Source organism: Triturus cristatus, chromosome 4_1 (genome assembly GCF_964204655.1).
Source record: "Triturus cristatus chromosome 4_1, aTriCri1.1, whole genome shotgun sequence".
NCBI lineage: Eukaryota > Metazoa > Chordata > Amphibia > Caudata > Salamandridae > Triturus > Triturus cristatus.
Genome location: NC_140585.1, coordinates 620703060 through 620727418, shown reverse-complemented (window position 1 = coordinate 620727418; position 24359 = coordinate 620703060). Strand labels below are relative to the sequence as shown.

The following is a 24359-nucleotide window of genomic DNA, read 5'->3' as shown; positions in this document are numbered from 1 at the left end:
ATAACAAGTCTCCCAAGATGGCCACCAGAGACAAAAGAGCCCAAATGTAGCCCAAATATCACCGAGATGTAGCCCAAGTATAGCCCAATGACAGAAATCCCAGAGTGTTTTAAAGAACAACTAGAGCGCTAACAGTCTTACTTATGACAAAAGTATGGCACACCTGAAGCCATCTTGATTGGAATAAAGTGGTAACACTTAAAACATTTAATTTTGCCATAGAAATTATGATTAGTGCTGCAGAAAGAAAAATTAGGGCACATTTTGACTTCTCAAATCCTCTTCTATTTCATTAAAGAATTCTGAGATGCAGACTGAAACATGCACTTAGAATACCAGCAGCAGACTTTCCTGGTGAGCAGTAGCTTTACTAGAGTGATCTAATGAGGAACTAGAGTGCTACCATTCAGAATTTATGTCAAATGTGTCACATCTGAATGCTTTCTTGATGGAACCAAAGTAAACAAGCATTGAAAATGTAATAGGTCTCGCCCTCGTTTAAGTTAAAGCAATTCTGTTTGTAATTAGGTGGCTTTTTAGCTTTGCTTTTATTAGTGTTTTTCAAAATTTCATGTACATAACATGTTTATATGTATGCATGCATTTATATTTGTATTTAGATAGATATGCAGATTATATATATATATATATATATATATATATATATATATATATATATATATATATATATATATATAATGTAGTGCTATATAGCGCACATATCACCCCCAAGGGTGTCTCAAGGCGCTGTACACATACCGCTGTGGAACACACATGCATATATATAAATGCATATGCATGCATATGTGTGCATGTAGAGAGAGGTAGAGAGAGGTAGAGAGGTAGAGGTGTAGAGGTAGAGAGGTAGAGAGGTAGAGAGTAGTAGAGAGAGAGGTAGAGAGAGGTAGAGTGGTAGAGAGTAGAGGATGAGTAATAGAGAGTAGAGAGAGTAGTGGAGAGTAGTAGAGAGAGTAGCAGAGAGTGAGTAGGAGAGAGTAGTAGAGTGAGTAGCAGAGAGTGAGTAGTAGAGAGTGAGAAGTAGAGAGTAGTAGAGTGAGTAGTAGAGTGAGTAGTAGAGAGTGAGTAGTAGAGAGTGAGTAGTAGAGAGTGAGTAGTGGAGACTGAGTAGCAGAGAGTAGTAGAGAATGAGTAGTAGAGAGTAGTAGAGAGAGAGTAGTAGAGAGAGTAGTAGAGAGAGTAGTAGAGAGAGTAGTAGAGAGAGTAGTAGAGAGAGTAGTAGAGAGAGTAGTAGAGAGAGTAGTAGAGAGAGTAGTAGAGAGAGAGTAGTAGGGAGTGAGTAGTAGAGGGAGTGAGTAGTAGGGAGTGAGTAGTAGGGAGTGAGTAGTAGGGAGTGAGTAGTAGGGAGTAGTAGAGAGTGAGTAGTAGAGTGAGTAGTAGAGTGAGTAGTAGAGTGAGTAGTAGAGTGAGTAGTAGAGTGAGTAGTAGAGGGAGTAGTAGAGTGAGTAGTAGAGTGAGTAGTAGAGGGAGTAGTAGAGGGAGTAGTAGAGGGAGTAGTAGAGGGAGTAGTAGAGAGCAAGTAGATCGTGTAGTAGAGAGTAGTAGAGAGTGAGTAGTAGAGAGAGAGTAGTAGAGAGAGAGTAGTAGAGTAGTAGAGAGTGAGTAGTAGAGAGTGAGTAGCAGAGAGTAGTAGAGAGTGAGTAGTAGAGGGTGAGTAGCAGAGAGTGAGTAGTAGAGAGAGAGTAGTAGAGAGAGTAGTAGAGAGTGAGTAGTAGAGTGAGTAGTAGAGAGAGTAGTAGAGAGAGTAGTAGAGAGAGTAGTAGAGAGAGTAGTAGAGAGAGTAGTAGAGTGAGTAGTAGAGAGTGAGTAGTAGAGTGAGTAGTAGAGAGTGAGTAGTAGAGTGAGTAGTAGAGAGTGAGTAGTAGAGAGTGAGTAGTAGAGAGTGAGTAGTATAGTAGTAGTAGAGTGAGTGGTAGAGAGTAGTAGAGAGTGAGTAGTAGAGAGAGTAGTAGAGTAGTAGAGAGTAGTAGAGAGTTGTAGAGAGCGAGTAGTAGAGAGTGAGTAGTAGAGAGTGAGAGAGTAGTAGTAGAGTAGTAGTAGAGAGTAGTAGTAGAGAGTAGTAGAGAGTGAGTAGTAGAGAGTGAGTAGTAGGGAGTGAGTAGTAGGGAGTGAGTAGTAGAGAGTGAGAGAGTAGTAGTAGAGAGTAGTAGTAGAGAGTAGTAGAGAGTGAGTAGTAGAGAGTGAGTAGTAGAGAGTGAGTAGTAGAGAGTGAGTAGTAGAGAATGAGTAGTAGAAAGTAGTAGCGAGTGAGTAGTAGAGAGTGAGTAGTTTAATTTAAAAGGAACACAATTAGGAGGTTCATTTTGCCATAGAAATTATGATTAGTGCGGAAAAAAGAAAATTAGGGCACATTGTGAGTGACTTCTCAAATCCTCTTCTATTTCATTAAAACATTCTGACATGCAGACTGAAACATGCACTTTCAATACCAGCAGCAGACTTCCCTGGTTAGCAGTAGCTTTACTACAGTGATCTAATGAGCAACTAGAGTGCTACCATTCAGAATTTATGGAAAATGTGTGACACATCTGAATGCCTTCTTGATGGAATCAAAGTAAACAAGCATTGAAAATGCAATAGTTCTCGCCCTCGTTTAAGTTAAAGCAATGCTGTTTGTAATTAGGTGGCTTTTTAGCTTTGCTTGTCTTAGAGTTTTTCAAACTTTCATGTACATACCATGCATATGTATGCATATATGTACATGTATATGTTTGCATGCATTTATACTTGTATAGATACGCAGATTATATTTATGTTTATATATGTATAAATATATATATATATATATACACACATACATACACATACATATATATAAATGCATATGCATATATATGCATATATATATGTGCATATGTGTGCATGTACAGAGAGGTAGAGAGGTAGAGGTGTATAGGTAGAGGTGTAGAGGTAGAGGTGTAGAGGTAGAGGTGTAGAGTTAGAGAGTAGTAGAGGGAGAGGTAGAGAGGTAGAGAGCGAGTGATAGAAAGTAGAGAGAGAGTAGTAGAGAAAGTATCAGATAGTGAGTAGTAGAGAGTAGTAGAGTGAGTAGTAGAGAGAGAGTAGTAGAGAGAGAGTAGTAGAGAGAGAGTAGCAGAGAGTGAGTAGCAGAGAGTGAGTAGCAGAGAGTGAGTAGTAGAGTGAGTAGCAGAGAGAGTATTAGAGAGTAGCAGAGAGAGTATTAGAGAGTAGCAGAGAGTGAGTAGCAGAGTGAGTAGTAGAGAGTTGTAGAGAGAGAGTAGTAGAGAGTGAGTAGTAGAGAGTGAGTAATGTGAGAAGTTGGCCTGATGTATGATGTCACTAGTTCTAGTGTACACCTTATATCAGTCCAAATACCCTTATGGTGATTGGTTGTAAAGTCAACCTTATAGACCAGCTATCCTAGTGGTAGCATGGACAAGAGCAGTCTTAGGCTAAACTCTGAATGGCATGTGAAGCCAGCTGTGATACCATATATAATACCTTGAATACCAAATGAAAGGACACCACAACAGATATATATATATAAAATAAAGTGTATTTATTCTAGTCAAACCCTCAGCACTCTTTATGAGATTAGAGGTAAGTACAACACAGTCTTATTTAAGCATACATTAAGTCACACAGGTAAGTAATACAGTTAGGCCCTAGGGGCCACGCAAACCATATACTAAGTAAGTGGTATAAGGACCACTGTCACGGAAATAGAATAGGCCTAGGCCTAGGGAATCGCTGGGGCTACACTACACTAGCGTTAGTTAGGAAGTGGGAGGCCCACGGGATTCGTGTGCAGAGTGGAAACACTCACGCGTAATGCGTAAAAATCACTAGCAATAGTACAGTTTAGAAAACGATAGATTTAGGACACTTCCGGAGTAGCTAGGAAGTCGAGACTGGAAAACTAGACACTAGGATAGTCACTATCCTGATGAGCACCGGAGTACCCAAGTTACCTAGCCCACAGGCTGCGGGTGCATAGGGGTGAAGATGCGTCGGTTTTCGTCGTCGACTCCTATGGATGCCTGAAGAAAGATGCTGACAGGCAGTCAGTGAAGAGTGTCCGGTGGATCCCAAGGCTGGGATCAAGAAGAGAGGAGACCTGCAAGCAGAAGGGACAGAGTCAAGGTCACTAGCCAGTGACCACGTGGAACCAGGAAGGAACCAGGCGATGTTGTGAAGATGGCAGGTGAAGGTGAAGGTGAAGCTTGTCGCTGCAGCCAGGAGGACCAGGAAGTGTCGAAGACTACCAGGACCAGGAGGCGAGCTGTCCCACGAAGGCTCTTGCTGTCGGCGGCGTCGAAGTTGGACTAGGACTCACCAAGCCTTGGCAAGCGGAACCCACGAAGAACGGAGGACTTGCTTCTGGTGCAGACCAGGAAGGTCTGGGGTGCTTCTTCTTTGCAGAGAAGCGGGAGCCAGTCTGGAGGAGCCAAACCAGCGCAGAAGATTTCAGGGTGCGTCGTCACAAAGGCCACTAGCCAGCGGGCAAGCAACCGGACAGACGCGGCAAGCAGGAAAATGCAGAAGGGCCCCACGCAGGACTCGTGGAGTGTGGGGGGCTGATCTTCGGTGCAGAGGATGCTTGGGGTTGGGGCTTCTCAATCCCCGGTGCACAACTTCGAGGGTGCCTCAGAAGCTGCGCTTGAAGTTACTAGCCACTTTTCCCAGGTAGCCGGTCCCACGTCGCTCGTCGCCTCCACGGATCTCAGCTCTGCTGTGGATGTGGATCAGGGTCGGAGAAGTCTGGAAGTCAAGGCTCTGGTCGGGCTCTGCAGTCGGTTCCTCGTAGAACGCGGGCAAAGCAAAGGGTAGTCTCTTGATGGTGCCTGTTTGCACAGGGTAGCCACTCCTTGGCCACAAGGGAGATTCTTCAGTCTTCTTCTTTCGTCGAATGTCGAAGGTCCAGAGTTTCTGTTCAAGTTTGCAGGTTCAGGATAATCTAAAGTCTTGAGGCCCAACTCCCACTCTTATACTAATCTGGGGGGCTGGGATACCTGCTAGGTCACGCCTTATGGGTGGGACCTGGGAGGGGGTGGTTACACCCACTTCCCTTTGTCCAGTTTCGCACCAGAGCTGGGGCTGGAGTGCCCCAGCGCCGGTTTGAACTGGACTATGCAAGGAACACCTTGTGTGCCCCAGGCATGTCTCATTCCTTTCAGCCCACCCTGCCCCAATACACTAAAGGCTGTCTGGGGAGGTGCTAGCACCTCCCCAAGCAGGAAACCTATTGTCCAGGCCTCCCTGGCTGGGATCACTCCCAGCTGCAGGAGGTCAGACTTGTGTCGTGGCAGCAGCATCCATTTTGTGATGCTGAGGCTTTGGTCAGAGGCTAACAGTGAAGTATGATTTTAACATGTCTTTCCCTCTAGAAGGGGGGAATAATATCCTCATGTCCAGAAATGGCATGGGGGTATTATTCCACAGTGTTAGACACCTTACACGACATGTTTCGATAAAGCCAAACCATAGTTACCATAACCGTCTAAGATTATAAGGCACTATAAGAGTATATGGTAGGCTATATCATAGAAACGCTATAAGGACTTGGTTCCGAAAGCTGCAGACAGGCTCAGCTCATGCTAGAGCACCATCTCACATGTTACCAAGCACTCTGCCTCCAGGATTGTTAAGGCCTGCCATAGGAGTGACTGATAGGTACACATGTGTCTATATGCAAGTTAGGTATAGGAATACTACACCTAAGCAAGGGGTGATTACACGACCTTGCCCCAGCTGAGTGATCAGCCAGTTGTGTCAAAATGGAAGGCCAGGCCAGGGGTGGCATAATACATGCTGCAGCCCCTGGTAGGCCTAGGGTACACCTATGCCCTGGGTACCTAGGGTACACTGTACAGGGGCCAATAAGGTGATCCTATCCAAATGGGTTATGTACCTAAAGTACATTGTATTAATTTAGAGAGAGAACAGCAGGGCTGTGGGTCTGATTAGCAGGCCCACAGCCACATCTAAGTCGAAAACCAGTAAAGCAAAAGCAAAAAGTGGGGGTGAACATAGAAAGCAGACCCTACTCTCCTACAAGTAGTAGAGAGTGAGTAGTAGAGAGAGAGTAGTAGAGAGAGAGTAGTAGAGAGAGAGTAGTAGAGAGAGAGTAGTAGAGAGAGAGTAGTAGAGTGAGTAGTAGAGAGTGAGTAGTAGAGAGTGAGTAGTAGAGAGTAGTGGAGTAGTAGAGAGTGAGTAGTAGAGTGAGTACTAGAGAGTAGTAGAGAGCGAGTAGCAAAGAGCAAGTAGTAGAGAGTGTGTAGTAGAGAGAGAGTAGTAGAGAGAGTGAGAAGTAGAGAGAGTAGTAGAGAGTGTGTAGTAGAGTGAGTAGTAGAGAGTGAGTAGTAGAGAATGAGTAGTGGAGAGTGAGCAGTAGAGAGTGAGTAGTAGAGAGTGAGTAGTAGAGAGTGAGTAGTAGAGAGTAGTGGAGAGTAGTAGAGAGTGGGTAGTAGAGAGAGTAGTAGAGAGAGTAGTAGAGTGAGTAGTAGAGTAGGAGAGTGAGTGGTAGAGAGTAGGAGAGAGTAGTAGAGTGAGTAGTAGAGAATAGTAGAGAGTGAGTAGCAGAGCGAGTAGTAGAGTAGTAGAGAGTGAGTAGTAGAGTGAGTAGCAGAGAGAGTAGTAGAGAGTGAGTAGTAGAGTGAGTAGTAGAGAGTAGTAGAGAGTGAGTAGCAGAGCGCGTAGTAGAGAGTGAGTAGTAGAGAGTGAATAGTAGAGTGAATTGTAGAGTGAGTAGTAGAGAGAGTAGTAGAGAGTGAGTAGTTGAGAGTAGTAGAGTGAGTAGTAGAGAGTTGTAGAGAGAGTAGTAGAGAGTGAGTAGTAGAGAGAGAGTGGTAGAGAGAGAGTGGTAGAGAGCAGCAGAGAGTAGTAGAGTGAGTAGTAGAGAGTAGTAGAGTGAGTAGTAGAGAGTGAATAGTAGAGAGTAGTAGTAGAGAGTAGTAGTGTGAGTAGTAGAGAGTGTAGTAGAGAGAGTAGTAGAGAGTAGTAGAGTAGTAGAGAGTGAGTAGTAGAGAGTAGTAGAGAGTGAGTAGTAGAGTGTGAGTGGTAGAGAGTAGTAGAGTGAGTAGTAGAGAGCGAGTAGTAGAGAAGGTAGTAGTAGATGGTGAGTAGTGGAGAGTAGTGGAGCGTGAGTAGTAGAGAGTAGTAGAGAGTAGTAGCGAGTGAGTAGTAGAGAGTGAGTAGTAGAGTAGTAGAGTAGTAGAGAGTGAGTAGTAGAGAGTAGTAGAGAGTGAGTAGTAGAGTGTGAGTGGTAGAGAGTAGTAGAGAGAGTAGTAGAGAGCGAGTAGTAGAGAAGGTAGTAGTAGACGGTGAGTAGTGGAGCGTGAGTAGTAGAGAGTAGTAGCGAGTGAGTAGTAGAGAGTGAGTAGTAGAGTAGTAGAGTAGTAGAGAGTGAGTAGTAGAGAGTGAGTAGTAGAGAGTGAGTAGTAGAGAGTGAGTATTAGAGAGTGAGTAGTAGAGAGTGAGTAGTAGAGAGTGAGTAGTAGAGAGTGAGTAGTAGAGAGGTGTCAGTCAGTCAGTGTCAGTCAGTGTCAGTCAGTGTCAGTCTGTGTCAGTCTGTGTCAGTCCAGTCAGTCAGTCCGGTCAGTCCAGTCGGTCAGTCCAGTCGGTCAGTCCAGTCGGTCAGTCCAGTCGGTCAGTCCAGTCCAGTCAGTCCAGTCAGTCCAGTCCAGTCCAGTCCAGTCCAGTCCAGTCCAGTCCAGTCCAGTCCAGTCCAGTCCAGTCCAGTCCAGTCCAGTCCAGTCAGTCCAGTCCAGTCAGTCCAGTCAGTCCAGTCAGTCCAGTTAGCTAGAGCAGCTCTGCTGACCTGGTTCTCTGGATCTAAAGCAGCTCTGCTGACCTGGTTTCTCTGGCTCTACAGCATGTCTGCTGACCTGGTTCTCTGGCTGTAGAGCAGCTCTACCAATCGTGCATATCACGTGATATTAAATGTATATGATGCAACTGAAAAACACGCTGCCGTCGCACACCATATGCGGATCCTTCATGACTTTTCTAAAATGGAGGCTAGAATGCACGCACCCACCGTAATGTGTACACTTTGAGTGCGCGACTCCGAAAACAATTGGATTTTTTTTTTAAAGAAAATAATATAAATATATTAAAATAAAAAATGAACAAGAAAAGTAATCAATATTTCAGTTTTAATAAAAAAATAATGTGTAATTTTCAGAAAAATATATATATATATATAATGTTATTTAATGAATAAAATATTTATAAATAAACAGTTAAAAAACGGTAGAAAATCAGTACAAAAAAATAGATATAACTACTATCACACTTAAAAGTTATCATTTAAAAAACTTTTGAAATTCACTGAAAAAAAACATAGGTTTCAGAGACGTTATAGTTAGAAATTAGCATTTAAAAAACCTTAGAAATTCACAGAAAAAAACATAGGTTTCAGGGGTGTTCTAGTTAGCTGCCCATTTCACTCATACAAAACCATAGAAATTCCTACGTTATAGTTAGTTCTGCTAACTATAACTCACACGCCCGCAGTACACACATATACACACACACACACACACACACACACACACACACACACACATTACCCACACACTTAATGGTCTGGCAAAGGGTCCATCAAATGCTCAAGTCACAAAGCTAACTCCAGTTGCCAACATTATGTGATAATTATATGGACGGCTCCTCCAACAGGATTCTCTGCAAAGCACAAGAGCAAACCGCGTACAGCGCTAGGCGAGAAAACATGCAACTGTTTCAGTTCTGTAAACTGTTTTCTCAGTACTTGTATTTGTTTCAGGATTTCAGTATCTCTAATGAACAGATCACACAAAGTTTGCTAAATAAAAGCAGACACAGCCCTAGTCCTTAGTTTTGTAACAATGTGAACAAAAAGGCATTGCCAGATGGCAGGCAGATATCTGCCTCATAAATCCCATTAAGACAAAAGCATGGGTTTACATGTGTAAATTCTCAACAGGAGGTGGGGCGAGGTGGACTAGAAACAGTAACATGTCATACAAATTGCGACAGCCAATGGTTAGCTGGGAGTAATAAGTGGGTGCAGGAAATCAGGGGCGTTGTGAAGCCCCGCTTTGGCAGCTACAGCAGGGGTGGGGTTCTTTTGGGCCCCTTCTGTCTGCAACTCGCCAGACAAGCTCTCACATTAACGTTATGACGAAATACAACATTAACAGAGGAGCAACCGGGGTCCAACGAAAAACAAAAGGAGTAAATAGAAAAAAATAAATAAGGAAGGAATATTGAATAGAAGGAAGGGTGAAAGGAAGGAAGGATAGAGGGATGAGTGGGTGAATAAATGAGCGGGTGGGTGACAGAGTAAAGGGATGGGTAGGTGGGTGGACAGGTAAAAGACTGGTACAGTAAAGAGATGGAAGGATGAGTGGGTAAAGGTTGAGCGAATGGATCGTAGAGTGTATAGTTGAGTTAAAGGATGGCGGAGTGGACGGATGGCAGAGTGGATTGAAGGATAATGGGTGGATGGCATGACTAATAGATGAATTGACGGTAGGGTGGATGGATGACAGTGAATGGAAGGATGCATGTATGGATGGATGTCTGAGTAAATGGATGGGTCGCTGGATGGCACAGTAGATGGATTGATGGAATGAGGACAGACTGAATGATGCATGAAAGAATGAATGGTTGAAAGAAAGATGAGATAGTGGATATCAGCAGGTGGATAGAAGGCTAAAAGGTTACATTTATAGGTGTCTGGATGGAAGAGACAGGGGAGCTCTTGAAGGGATGAGTTGGCTCACTAGCTTTGTCATCAGTGCTTTTATGTCAAAGTGGGGGGAACTTTAGTTTTCTGGCTACGCCCTTGCAGGGAATCATCGCACAAGTGAAAGCGAAGACGAAGGAGCCGAAGATTACGCAGTCTCGGCTGGCGGTGAAATGAGCGCACAACATAGGCATGGCTTCTCTTACATAGTGGGGTTGTCGGCTAATCGTATCCCATTACACAATTTCTGGAATGTAAATCCCTTAGAAAATGAAAGCCTTGAAGCACACCGCATTTACATCGTGATTTTGTCACCTTTACCTGCTGGAGATAGGATTCACTGGGGTCCACATAAAAAGATTCGTTTTGTGTAGTGTTCTGTTGTGTGACTACATCTGCCTTCTTCGGTCCTCCTTCATCTTCATCATCGTCATCGGGACTCTAAAAATATCAAAGAAATAAATATAAAATAAAATAATTGTGCAACATCATCTCGTGTTTACAACAAAATAAACAGCCTGCCAGACATGAGCTCAGATAAACCGAAGCTACACCGAAGCACTATATACATATCACAAAGCACTGAACACACATACCAGGGACTGATTGTTCCGAGGCACTCAGGTGCCAATAGTGCTTTCGCCTGCCAACCACACCTCTCCAGTTGGGTTTTTTTCCCAACTGGTTTGAGACTTAGACAACTCTTGTGTGATGTGATCCTGGAGGAGTGGCACTTGCAGGGAGTGAGAGATCAACGTGCTACTCTCTACCCCTGGACCGGATGGCAGAGTCGGGGGGGTAGGCTTGAGTCTGCACCAGTGATGATTACACTGTCGGCTTTGGGGAGGGTGTAGATTCTAGTCCTGCTCACTGAACTGGTTTCAGGATTCTTATCAGCTGCTGGAAGGCTGTTTCGGAGTCTGGGGCTGGACAGTGCCAGGGTACATGGCACACCACGTCAAGAGGGACTAGGATCTCCGCAGACTACTGACCAGCAGCACAGGTCTGGAGGCTTCAGCTGGTCTCCGTTCGTACCAATGACACCCAAGTACACAACCTTAAACAGCACTGAATGTATAAACTCAAATGTACATGGTAGTAGCACACCTGTCCCACCAAAATATCTTCCGTCACCCAATCAGGCTGGTCCAACAGTACTGATCTATTTGGGTGAAAAGTGCTCTTAAATGGTGATTTCCGTGGTCTATACTAAGTTTTTATTCACACAAGGCTACATAAATATTTCCATTTTTAACCCCTCCCCCTTTAAACACACATCACCTGTGCCATGTATTGTGCTGTACTGGAACTCAAAGGCTACTTGTTGGATGGTCAAATATGATGGATAGCAGTGATCAGCCCTAGAGAACGCTAGACTTAAGAGATGGTGGCAGAGATTCATGCAAGGCTATGGTCAGGCCAAGAGGACTTCAACCAACCTAGAACCGTCGCCTTCAGGCCTACATGGATCCAGCAGCCAACAAATGTGTTCTGTTTTCTAAAGTAAAAGGGCACGTGACAACTCACAGCAGTGAAGTGACCCAAACAAATGACTGAATCAGCATCAGAGCCACATCATGATATCTGATTTGGAGAGCAAAGGGATAAATAGGGTATCTTTCAGAAATGCATGGGATGCTATGGTTTATGCAGAGGGAATCCACAGGAGAGGCTGGCATGTTTATAGTTTGGCCAGTGAATAATGTGTTACCTGCGATCACAAATATACGTAGTGTCATTACAACTTATTTTGCACAAACAATGGTTTCAAAGTCATAAAGCCAAACCTCAGACCCATTGCAAATGTGTGGTGATGGTGCACGCCTTTGTTTCATCCCTGACACACTGTATAATCTTAAGAGGTTACTTTTGGATGCAGTTTGTCAGTATACTTTACTTCTGCGATTACCTCTCCATTTACATCTCCTGCAGGCCACTTCTGTGTGGTCCTGTACCACTGACATTGCCCAAGTAACTTTTTAGGTCTCGGCCTGACGTAGGCAGCGCGCATGCGCTGCGTCGTCATAAGAGGCTTTTTGGAATCGATACGACTTCAAAAGCCTCGTCCCAGCTCTGCCTTACGTTTTCATTCGTGCGCGCCGTTGTGCGTCACTAATTATGCCAAAGCCAGTGCAATGATTGCACTGTAGGCATGTTACTTGCTGCTTGTTGCCACCCTGTCTCCTTTGATCCACGCCCAGCGGGATTGGATCTCTTAACGTGGCGTGACACCAAAGGTTTAGTATTAGCTTGCCACACTTTTTTGGTACTTTTTTTGTATGCTTGTTGAACATCTCTGCACCAACAAGTTCGGTTAGTGAGTATTACTGTACCCCATGTCTACTGTGTGTACCTTGTATGCAGTCCCACGTGAGAAGTGTGAGCCCCCAGCATCCCACCACGCGTGCACAGCGCCGAGCAAACTCGGTCTTACTACTGCACTTCAGTGTTTACTGTGCGTACCGTATATGAAGCACACTGTGAGCATCTGCACCATGTGTGCACAACGCCGAGCTCAGCAAGCCCCTTGCACGCTCTGGCAGTGCGTACTGTGCTGTACTGACGCCCATTGTTTACTTTACGTTCCTTGTATAGGTCGCCCGTGAGCACCTACCTCCACATACATGTTCACAACGAGTACTGTGTACCTTCAATGTGTCACCCCGTGTGCATCTAGCGCTGCGTATGCACAGCGCCGGTCTCGGCCAAAAGAGCGCACTACGGTACCCCAATATTTACCTCCACCGCCACCCTTCCCCCAGCTACTAATACCACATGTTGTCCGTGGTGACCTCAGCAAGGCCCTGGGCAGTCTCTGGCAATGAGTACTTTGACGTACTCCATACAATACTCAGGGTACAGGCCAAGCGCAGCGCTCTCCAATATTATTGATGTTTAAATGTCGACTTGTGCGCATTACCAATTAGGAGGCCGCAATCCGACTCCCTGGGTGTATATGGGCAACCTCCTTTGAATGCGCACCGTGGGAATGTATGTAGTCGATATTTGTGCAGGACGATATTTCTGGCCTGCACATGTGTAACCTGCACTCCTGCCATGCCTGTGCATCGCTAAGCTCAACAAAGTCCTGGGCGCGCTGTGCTGGTGGGCACCAAGTTGCGCCTGAGGTGCCACAAAATATACCCTGGCCTGCACTTAGAAGGACACTGTTTGCCCCATTCAGCACAAAAGGCCTCACGTTGTAACACAGGTCAGCAAGACCTGAGAAGTGTCTAGCACTGGGTACCGGTGTGCACGGAATCGTGCAGTGCCGCGGTGTGCACTGAACACATCCAGTGCGCCTGCCTCCCTTGAGGACCAGTGACCATCCCAAGCCTTAGGCACAAACTCTGGCAGTGAGTACTAGCAGTGAGTATTCTGTGCACCGCTGAGTACCGTCAAAATTTTGTGCGCATTCTAGCTCAACTGACATCGCGTTTGCGCAGCGCAGCAAGTCTCTGGCGGTCAGTATGCGTGCACTGCTGGGTTCCATCCATAATGTGCCCCGAGGGATACAGTATACATCTTATGCGCACTTTAGCTCACCTCGCACCGCCTGTGCACAACGCCCTGCCCAGAGCCTCTGGTAAACTGTGGTGGCGAGTACATACAGCGTGCAGCGCCCAGTACTGTGCTACAAAATATACTGTACCCGAGGTATACAGTTGTCATCCTGGGCTATTCGAGACCTGAACCCCAGAATCACTCAGTGTAACACAGCGCAAGTGAAAGCGATTATGTTCAAGTCAGGCCGTGGTCACCCACCATACCGCAACTCACTTTCCCGCCCCCCCAGTACTCACTACAGTCCTCACTGCATCGCCCTCTCACTCCAGCACTCACTAACCCACTCCAGCACACTATAACCACCTCACTGAAACCCACTCCCACTCCAGACCTCACTACAACCCTCACCTCCAGACCTCACTACAACCCTCACCCCCAGCACTCACTAAAACCCTCACAGAATCCCACTCCAGAACTCACTACAACCCTCACTGCAACCCATTCACCGTCCAGCACTCCCCTCTGCACTGGCGCACTCGTTTCAGCCCTCTCTGTCTCTCCCCGACCCTCACTGCACCCTCCGAGCTGTCACTCTGCCTCCTCCTCAAAATCTGGGTATTTAGAAAGTCAGCAGTCCATCTAACCTCCTTAGGATGCGATTTTGCTCCCGCATGCCCCATAATGATTCTTTCCTTACAATACTACAAGGAGTACAGCGTAGATTTACATAAAACATGTTTATTTACTACAAACAGTACATCATTGCCATAAATTAACATGGAAAATAGAGGTAGTGATGCATGCTACGTTTTTTGTCACATTTATCAAGAAAACAGCTTCAACATAGCCACACATAAAATGTTATAGTGCTGTTTCCTTGCAGCGAGGCACTTGTTTGGTAATACTTTCATTATGCAGCTCAGTATGGGATGGGAGCAAGCAGGGGGTGCGGAGTCAGTGACTAGAGTAATATCAACGTTATGCAGCGTTATTCCGGGTACAAGCAGGGCGGAGTATTGCTGAGCCACTGGCCGGGCTAATACTGACTTTATGATGCTCGGTAACGGGGTGCAAGCGGAACAGAGTATTACTGAGTAACTTACTGGGATAAAACGGACTGTGGAGCTCAGGAACGAGTCATGCCTGAATTTACCAAGGGAAACAACATTCACGTTATACATAAAACACACCCTTCTAAAGAGTAACATAGGAATGTTGATTGCGCAATGTGCTGGTATGAAAAAATATTCATGTCTACGATCACAATCTGGTAAATTCAAAAGGAGTGTGACTGGACTAATCGGACCCCGGGATATTACTGAAAAGGGATTTTAAGGCAGCCGTTGCTTTAACCTGAAGCATTAAACCAGTCACTGTACAGTCTGCGACTGCGAGGACGCGTCTACGCCGTGGGATTGCCATGTGTAGGAGCCCGGAGCAGATCAAAAGCAGGAGGCGCTGCTTCGGGCGGGCGGAGTGTGCTTTATTGGAGCTGTCCCTCACACACGGGGCAGGCACAGACCGGGTCTCGCACCAGGGCAGGTCGCCGGCTGGGTGTTACTTCACACCCATGTGCAATGGGTCTCGCCTTTCATTAAGTTGAAGCCATTTGCTTTGCTATACAATACCATTAGCAAAGCAAATGGCTTTAACTTAATCAAAGGCGAGACCTATTGCATTTTCAATGCTTGTTTTATCTAGTGACTCTTAACTGGAGAAATGTCCTCCATTTGTTCACTACGGCTCGGCGGCCTGCATAGCAAGTTCTACGTTGTCTCACGTGTTATAGTCTGTACAGGTTATATTCATGCCCTTTCTGTGCCCCATAACCCCGAAAATCGCTAGACCGTTTGAACGATAATGCTTTCTCTCTCGTGGGTACCTCATACCGTCCCTTTAAGGAATGTAATCAATGCAAATCATTTATGTTTAATGTTTGGTATCTTAATCACTGCAGTCTACAATCCATACTACTTCTACAGATTAAATCCTCAGTTGCACTTGCAGGCTTTTCACTACTGATCCTTAAGAGCACGCCTACTAACACTGCAGCGAGTAGGCGCTGTCAGTGACTGAGGGCAAGGGGTAAAAAACAACCAGAAAAATGTGCCAGCACTGAAAAAAACTCTGGTCCATATGTACGACCATTTTTAGCAGCCATAAACTGGGAATCGGGCCGCTTGTGACCGGTAAAACAGCTTGTAGCATGTATCAACCCTATTTTGCTATTCGGTAACCTGTTACTGACATGCAAAACAGGGTTTGCAAGTCGCTATTAGGAAGGGGAATGCCAAGGGCGTCCCTTCCTAATAGGGAGTCACACGGGGATGTACAATTGTTTTGCAACAGACAAGAGCCGGCAGTGGTCCCACAAACCAATGCCTACTCAAACAAGCATTGGCCTAGCCAATAGGTCTCGCCTATGGGTTCTTATAAGTGTTTAGTTATCCAGTACAATATCCTTGGTGCAACAACATCAAGTGTTGCATGGCTAAACACTTATAAGGTCCCAAAGGCAAGACCTATTGGCTATGCCAATGCTTGTTCCAACTTCCTGTAGCTGCAGAGCCAAGAAGCCAGAGAGATACGCAAGGCCAGGAACAAGATCCTGTCTCTAAAAGAAGTGGGGGTGGGGTTGTGACAAAAACAACAACTGAGATATGAAAGTGGGGAGGGTGGGATGCTAGCCGTAAAGCCCTCCTTGCACACCTGCACCACAACATGAGCTATAACCCACTCGGCTCCTGCCTGCTGGATAGAACGTGGCCTAACGGCCAGAGCTGCCACTTTGGAGCTGGGTAACCAGGGTCAAGTCTCGGCGTCGGCTCAACACCCTGTAATTTTGGGAAAATCACTTAATCTCCCCGTGCCTTCCACAAATTAATGTGTCCTTGTGTAATGTAACTGGTGCTCATGTAAAGTGCTCCAATACTTTGCGGTCGAGTTGGCACCATATAAAAACTTGCAACACATTTTTTTTTACCAAAGGCTGAATGGAGCACGAAAGTCAGCGCACAAAAGTCAGCGAGATGTGGGTGGTGTCAGCGCGTGAATCACCTTCGGAGCTGACAGGCAACCACAAAGTGTTAGCTGCATTTGTTGAATGATAACCTGTAACGTTGGGTCGAGTTACAATCTTTTCAGAACATATTGGAAGAGGCCATTAATCCGCACGCTCCCAAAGTTTCTGTAGCAAAATGAACCCAGGTAGCACTATATAATTCCGATTAAAGGCAGGACGCCAGCAAAAGAGAACTGAATTATCGATGCAGCCACGGGCGGCAAAACACAGAGCAGAATTATCCATAATGTCAGAGGGCAGACGAGGGAGGGGGCCCGGCAGTTTCAGCCGCCGCCCTCGGAGCTGGGGAACCATGAATCCCAGCTTCGGCTCACTATCCTGTGATTCTGGGCACATCACGTTATCTTGTTATGCCTAGAACAAGTGTAACATGTAATTTACCTCATACATACTCGTCAGGGACACCCCGAAAGCGACAGCCTGCAGTACGCGAAGGGCCACCCACCCCGACAAGGGTTTGCTACAATAAGGGAGGGGAGATAGGAGGCAGGCAAGAACAAGCCCGCGAGTGGTGTGCACATGCGAGGGGGAAATAAAAGAGGGCGCGTGCGTGAGAGCGAGCACCAGGCCATCTGTTTTGAATTATCGCGCCCGTGTCTGGGCACGATAATTCAAAACAGATGGCGCCCGCGCGGGTAACCACAAGCCTTAGGCGGTTACATTGGCTGGGAAAGGCGGGACATGCGCCCGCCTTTACCCAATTGTGTGCTGTCTTTTTTTAATACGCACGCAAAGGCCAATGAAAATAATGCTGAAAAACCCACACAAGCACGAGCTTGTGAAAAGTGGTGGTCAGCTCCAAGAGGCCCTAACCTTAGAGCAGCGCATGCATGCTGCGCGAAGGCTCGACCTAAAAATTAAACATTTAATTTTTTTTTTTTAATGCATCCGGTTTCAAAAAAGAAAACAGCTTTATGTAAAAAGCAGTCACAGCCTTGATGGTCTGTTGACTCCAGCAGGCCACCATCCCTGCGAGTGCCAGCCATTCCCAATGGGTCTTAAATTGTGACCAGCCTCATGAATATTAAAGCGGCAGGTCCCATGCAACCCATTTGGTAATTGTAAACAGTGTCTGAGACACTGTTGTGCATTTCATTTTGTGGCTCTGAAACTTTTAAACAGGGCTGTAAATGAGATCGTTCTTATAAAAAGTGAAGCACCGACCCGGGTGTTGTATTGTACTGCTTATTTATATAGCACTTTCTATACTCCTTGTGTGGCTAAAGCATTTTCTTGGAATATCCCGTTGAAATGGACATGTTGATTCGGTACATTTGGTTTGATGACATGGTTAGTGCAGTGCCCCGAGTTAGAGGTGGGCGAGAAAGAGGATTGATGGGAGGTGCAGAGCTGAGGCAGGTATCCGTATTGGCTCTGCGAACCAAAGTACGAGCCGAGCCCACAAAACAATCAGTATGTTGGGAGAAAAAATATATATATAAAAGTTATGCCACGTAGCACTTTACTTTTCATTCTCTACCCTTCCAGTCCCTCCTTTATTTCGTTGATGCTGTTCTTCTCTTTCCCGCTCACTTCAATGCATTATTTCTCTATTTCTAATGCTTCCAGTTCCTACTTTTTGTCTCATTGGTGAGTATTGTGTACAAACTAACTAAGGCTGAACCATCCCTGCCTCTCCCCCCCCCCCCCCTCCCATCAATGTGCTCCTTCTCTCTCTTGAAATGTTATTTTATTTAAACCATTTAAACCATTTAAAAAGTGTTGATTCAGCTTTGGCTGTAAGAAAGTGCTGATAAGAAATTGTGGACAAAAATACAATAGTAACTAGGGTAGGTGTCATATGGGCAAGGTTCACCCACCTGGGTCGGGGTCCCTTGGGTGGGGGGGCGTTCATGTGGGCAGCAGGCTGCGAGTGGGGCGGAAGCCCTGGAAACCTTACGTTTTGCTTCTAGTGCACGAGTCCAATCGTACCGCGAAGCCCTGGCAATTAAAGGAGGCATGAGGCGATGGTAGGGTCTTTTCGTCCCAATTGCTGCCTCGCAAACAGGCCACCCTCGCTGCTCCCACCTCAACTGGCCCGTGACATCTTCCTTGTTTCCCCCCTCACTCCCCTAAGTTTTGAAGGTTAGGTGCGCTCCCACTCGGTGCATTGATTTGCATTTAGTAGCATAACCAACATTCGGCACAGGCATCTCCAGTCTGGGGGCTGCACGGGTTCAAGCCTAGCTCACCTAACCCGGTCGTTATGCACTCAGTGGCGGCCCTGGCTGGAGACTGCTGTTGCTGCAGGTGAGGAGGGCTGCATTGTGTGGGGCACTACTGGGGGTCTTTTTTTTAGCTTGCTTTGCTGCCTGTGCATTGTGGGATGATCCTGATACAGGCATGTAATCATCGCAGAGTATCTTGAAGTCTAAAAACAAACTGAGTCTCATACTTTGTCACTACACTTTTCAGTTCTTTCATTGAAGCTCCAGTCTGCTGGTTTCCAAATGTCTGCAGACTGTTTCAATGTTTTTGTCTTCTTACACGTGCCTTCCTCTCTTTGACACAACCCACCCTTTTGCACACAGTGAGCTTTTGCTGTTTAAATCTGCTTTGGTCTTGCTGCATTCAAAGAAGATTGGTTGAAAGGTTATTGCTTAATCTGGTCAAAATGAATGCAGGGGCCCAAAGTATTTCTCAGGAACCCATCTCCTAACACTATGCCAGGAGAGTGGTCCCCTAGTTTTGATTCCACAAATGACTATGACCCTCCACCTCTTGTCTCTTTAGCTCAGTCTGGCCGGTTATGTTTTTCATTCCTGGTTTCTCCCACTGTCAATTTTTTCGTATCTCTTTTTTTACCCTTACAACGATGAAACAAAACAGGAAAGCGATGGGTGCACAGTACTGTCTGGTCACTGGCCTAGTAGCCTCTGGTGCCCTCAAAACAAGTACGTTCTTATTTAGATAGCGCCAGACAGAGTATTTAATTTGTCGGGAAAAACATTCGGCGGACAATCTTAGAGGAAACATTCTTCAAATGCTTTCAAAAAGGAATGCAAACAAAGAGCGGGACTTCCCCAAAAATAACGAGAAGAAAAGAAGCAAGCCTCTGCTTATATATAGCTCTCATAAATCACAGCTTGAAACAGAAACATAAAAATGTGTCCGAGATTACATCAATTCATTAGTCACAAAAAAAGATGCAAATATGAGGCTTCTAGCTATTCTAATTCAAGACAAACATGCAGTCAGATTGGCCCAAGGTACAAACTGCAAAACAACCAACCGGTCGGATGCTCACCAGACATGGCTGAGCCAACTCAGAAACAAGGCACTACATCTCGAATCGTTACTGCGGCACGATGTAACGACACGTTAGCTTCAGTGCATTTATTTACACAGACTGGGTGGACACTGTGCAGGGCTGCCGGCTCCTGGCCTGATTGGACGGGGGAAGGGGCTGAATGAACTTTGTAGGGGGCCCCCTCAAGTAACGAAACTTGAGGGGGCCCCCTAAAAAGTACATTGAGCCCCTTCCCCCGTCCAATCAGGCCAGGAGCCCGCAGCCCTGCACAGTGTCCACCCAGTCTGTGTGCTGTTCTAAAGAAGGCCCCTGCACCGCGGGGGCTGCCTGGTTATGCCACTGTGATTAACACTTATCTGGGGAATACTTCTCTGCTGATACCATATGTAGCACCTTGCCTTATAGTGATCAACAATAAGGTCTTTCTCCACCTCCCCCCAAGACATCAAATGTATCTTCCTCTTCAATGCTACCAGACTGTATGACCCTCGCAAATTCTTTAGCCTTTGCTGTGAATGGCAGATGGATATTCTGATAAGAGTACAGTCCGTAGTGACTTGATCTGTGTGTGCAGATTTAGTATGAGCCACCACAGCCCGCCATGCTGAGGCCCTTCTCAAGCCAAATTTGCATTGCAGTGTTGTGATTGGTTTAGGGGAGCGTGGCTGCTTCCTCTTTGGTGGAGGAAAGAGGACGTAGGAAAGAAAGGCGAAGAGGTAAGTGAATTTTCCTTTTTTGTTGAATTATTCCTCCTTATCCCCCTGACCCACCACCCCAGATCCGTGCTGGACGCCACTGGCTCAAACAGTAATGGGAACAATCCTCGGGGCATGTCACAGAGCACAAACAAACTCATTATAAATTGACCATTACCATTCAGGAGTGGCACAGAAAAAAGGGGCTCAACAACGCAATTTCCAATAAGCCATACAGCTTCAAAAAGGCTACTAAAAAGTACCAGCAAAACCTAATTCCAAATGAGCTATGTCATGTCAGAAACTTAAACACAACAAAAACACCTTTCTGAAGCAAGCACCCTGCACCTCCTCCAACAAGCCCTACATTTTTAAGTTTTCCCCCACATTTTGAACAATACCTTTAAAAGCACCTACAGTAAACAAAAAATACCCAGCGAAAAATGTGACCTTTCTACATTTAGCCAGAATGTCAACTTTCAAGAAATATACTGCCATCCAACTTACCACAATGTCATGAAAGAAAGACCATGAATGATATTGCAACAGTGCCAGGTAAAAAAAAAACACGAGTGAAGGGAAATCTGCAAGAGCCAGGTATTGAGTCTAGTAGTAGACTCAGGAAAACGGACATTACAATTTCTGTTGGCAATACATTTGAGCAGATTGCAGGAGGAAGTTATTGGTGGAGAAGGATATTGTCAGCATTGGTGATTTTGCAAGTGTGTTAATGACAAACATACCTTTGATTTAAACAAATGGTACGGGGTTTTTAGTGTTCAGTGGGTGCATGGATCCAAGCTATGGAAAGGACTAGTATTTACATTAAGAATTTATATCCTGGTACAGATTCCTCACTTGAAGGTATCAAAATGCATTTCAAATATTTAGGCCTAATGGTCACCAGGGATGCCAATCTATGCTGGGAATTATATGTTGTTTTTGGCTGAGCCACATTGCCAGTCACTATAATGGGCTGCAAAGCCCCATTTATAATGATGGGTCTTCAGCAATTTTGATGTTTTCCAGAGTTATCCCTATCCCCTGCGTTTCTTTCAATACCTGCATATAATTCTCACTTCTGTGTCTGTGGGTGGGAGTAATCCAAGGGGTTTCATTCGCTAAATGTGCTCGCTAAATGTGCACAGTCACTCTTCGATGGTGACTTGGAAATTCCCAATCTTCAATTTTATTACTGGGCCTCTCAACTGATCCCACTACATGAGGGACTCCTCTATAACAAGGGAGACTCAACGGTGTGCTTGGAGTTGCACATCCTCGACTCCTTTCATCTGCTTTCTATTCTGCATGGCGCCTCAGTGCTGTATGCGTTACCCTTGGTCACCATGATTACTCATATCTGATGGAAAGTAGCAGGGAAACCTACTGGGTGGCAGGGTAAGGCCATGGAAGAGACACCGCTATTGCATGGGACACTGCTACGACAGATGGTTAGAAGGATGGGATCCACTCCTGGGATCTTACTGAGATCTCCAAGCTTGGGGATGTTTTGGAACGGAGTCACATCATATTCTATGAACAAGTGACAGACACTTATGACCTCCACAGTAGTCAGTTCTTTTGTTATCTGCAATTCAGGCACGCCATAGATAGGCACATCCACCAGAGCATCTCCATGACTAAGTTCCACCGGCTAGAGGCGCAGGTATTATAGCAAAAATTGAAAGGAAGTGTATTTCTCCGGTTGGTGATTTTTTGTAGTTAACTTGCAAGACCCCTTTCAGAGCGTGTGGGAAAAAAGGGAGAGGGACCTGGAAAGTTTGAGAAAGAAAACTGGGTCAAGGCCAAAATAGCATTGTAAGTCATAGCCATATCAACTCTGCTCCATTTGATTCAGTTTAAGTTCTTGAACTGGGTATATTTTCATCCTACCAGGTTGCGGAAGATGGATAGAGCTCCACACCTGGCCTGACCTAGATGTGGAGCTACTGGGTAACGTTTCTGACTACTGTCTCAGGTTCTCCTGTTATATCCCCAATATTGGGCCCCAATACACAACTATTTAGTGGTCATAGCAGGCCACGCCCTTCCAATTAATCCTAGGTTTGCATTATTGGGGGATAATGGAAGGATGGATCGGTGGTGAATGCGCATGGACTCTTTTGGGACTTGGTTTAATGCATACAGGCGAAGCAAAACATTTATAAGGCTTGTGACTGCCCCACTAAACATTTGAAAATATGGTTGAGATGGAAGCAATTGGGGGGGGAGATGAAGGGTCTCTATGAGTCGGTTCATCTGGGTGCTGGAGGTGCTCGCCTGGATTCTCAGACTGATGTTGGGGTCTAGTGCTATTAATAACATGAGTGTTTCTAATGAAATATGACTAAAAAATGTATTTTGGCTTGAACTAAATGCACTTTAAAAACTGCAGGGGATAGAAGTAATGACTGTCTTCATGGAAAGGTTGTATCAGCATATAGAGAAGCTATGTTTAATAATGAAATGAAACAAAATGTTAAAACTATAACACAAACAAAATGTTACTTAAGTGATGTGTTTATGTGGCATCAATGATCCAGTACGGCATGTTATGCCTAAATTACCTCTATACTAATAATGTCTTTTTTCAAAATTTGTTTACTTAGCAAAATTACTATAGCTACTCCAATTACCTTTTAACCAACCTTTTTAAAAGAAATGCATGTTTTTATATACTCCTTGATTGTAATGATTTATTAATTGGACAATAAAGATTACTTCACTTTAAAAAAAATAATAACGAGTGGGGCTGATCTGCATGCACTTATATTCCATTCAATGATCTATACCTGCTCCGAGTGAAGAGCAGAGGTTGTGTTGTTGCTGCTAAAGTGTTTCAGAAATGCAATTACAAATATTTATTACAAAAAAGAAGCAAACAAAAGTGTTTTGCAAAAATACTTTAATTCCCTGCTTCTACCTGGGGTGATCTCTTCTAAAATCCTTGATCAGTGATATTCCAGAATCTGAGAGAAGCTCAAAATTTCTCACTTACTCCACTTACAACCCGAGCACTACCCAAGGAAGGGTCACTAGCCATACACCATGGTCGTAGACTCTAGCCAGGAATTCCTCGCACATACTGCCAGGCCCAATGAAGGACTCAATGTATCATTAATATTTTCACAAAGGAGAGAAATACACATTCCTTTCTACAGATGTGGAAAATAATATATCAGAAAGTATACCCAATTTTATGAGCAGAGCACAGACTTTAGTTCTGAGGGTTCCCAGCTTTTATGGAACAATTCTCTGATTTGCTTATCCCCTTAAGAGCAGGGGAGCTCCGAAATGACTGCAGATGGTGAGTGTGACACTGCTCAGAGAACAAACACTCTAAGGTCTAGGGGGCATTTATGTCCACGAATTGAGGTCCTTTTATTTAAAGGACCTCAATTCCCTAGGCAGGAACGATGGCATTAAAGAAACAGATAATCTCCCTTGTCTTAGGACACAGCAGGTGTTTTGGTAAAAAATATAAACAAGGTTCCTTTTGGTATGCTTCCAAGGCTATCCACCATATTGTAATTTGTGAACGGTTTGATTGTGGACTCCTACTGGGGCAATGTAATCCAAGATCCCTTTATCCACAGGAAGAGACCCTTAAATGATATGGGTAAGGGGGCTGCCCCTGTCAACCAACATTATTCCTGGCATCTATTCGGGACACATATTTTGTACCTCCCATAGCGTCTGGACAGAAATAGCAAGATTACTCAAATGACTAGAAACAATATGATTCTGCACCATTTGTGTTTCTCGTTTCAGAGATCTCCTTTGTGACGTTGACTGACTCAGTCCTTACAGGAATACAGGCTTCTGGGATTCCATGTCCATGTTGGAGAAGGGGACAGGTAATAGATCTTTTAAGTACGGTCTACTCTGGAACATACAGCCACGCCCTAATCAACATTTTCCAGGTTCCAGGTGGCCCAGATAGCATTTCTCCCAATTACCACAGAAGTTTAACACTCGGATAGTAACATACCTACAAACGCACTCGCAGATAATCAACCAAACAACGACCCTTCGCATTTCCTCTGCCCTACATCACTAGGAGAAGCCTTGACTGTCAACACCCCCCCCATATTTGTTCATATATGTTCTGCATTA

General features: G+C 45.1%; 1 protein-coding gene across 3 annotated transcripts in view; it reads right to left on the bottom strand.

Annotated features, from left to right (window-relative positions):
- Positions 1-24359, bottom strand: part of PAWR (pro-apoptotic WT1 regulator) — a 358133-nt gene that overhangs the window by 68759 nt on the left and 265015 nt on the right. For all 3 annotated transcript variants that reach the window (XM_085652993.1, XM_085652995.1, XM_085652994.1), the window contains exon 3: positions 10031-10150. In XM_085652993.1, the coding sequence (XP_085509119.1) occupies positions 10031-10150 (120 nt within the window). The remainder of the gene's footprint in view (positions 1-10030; positions 10151-24359) is intronic.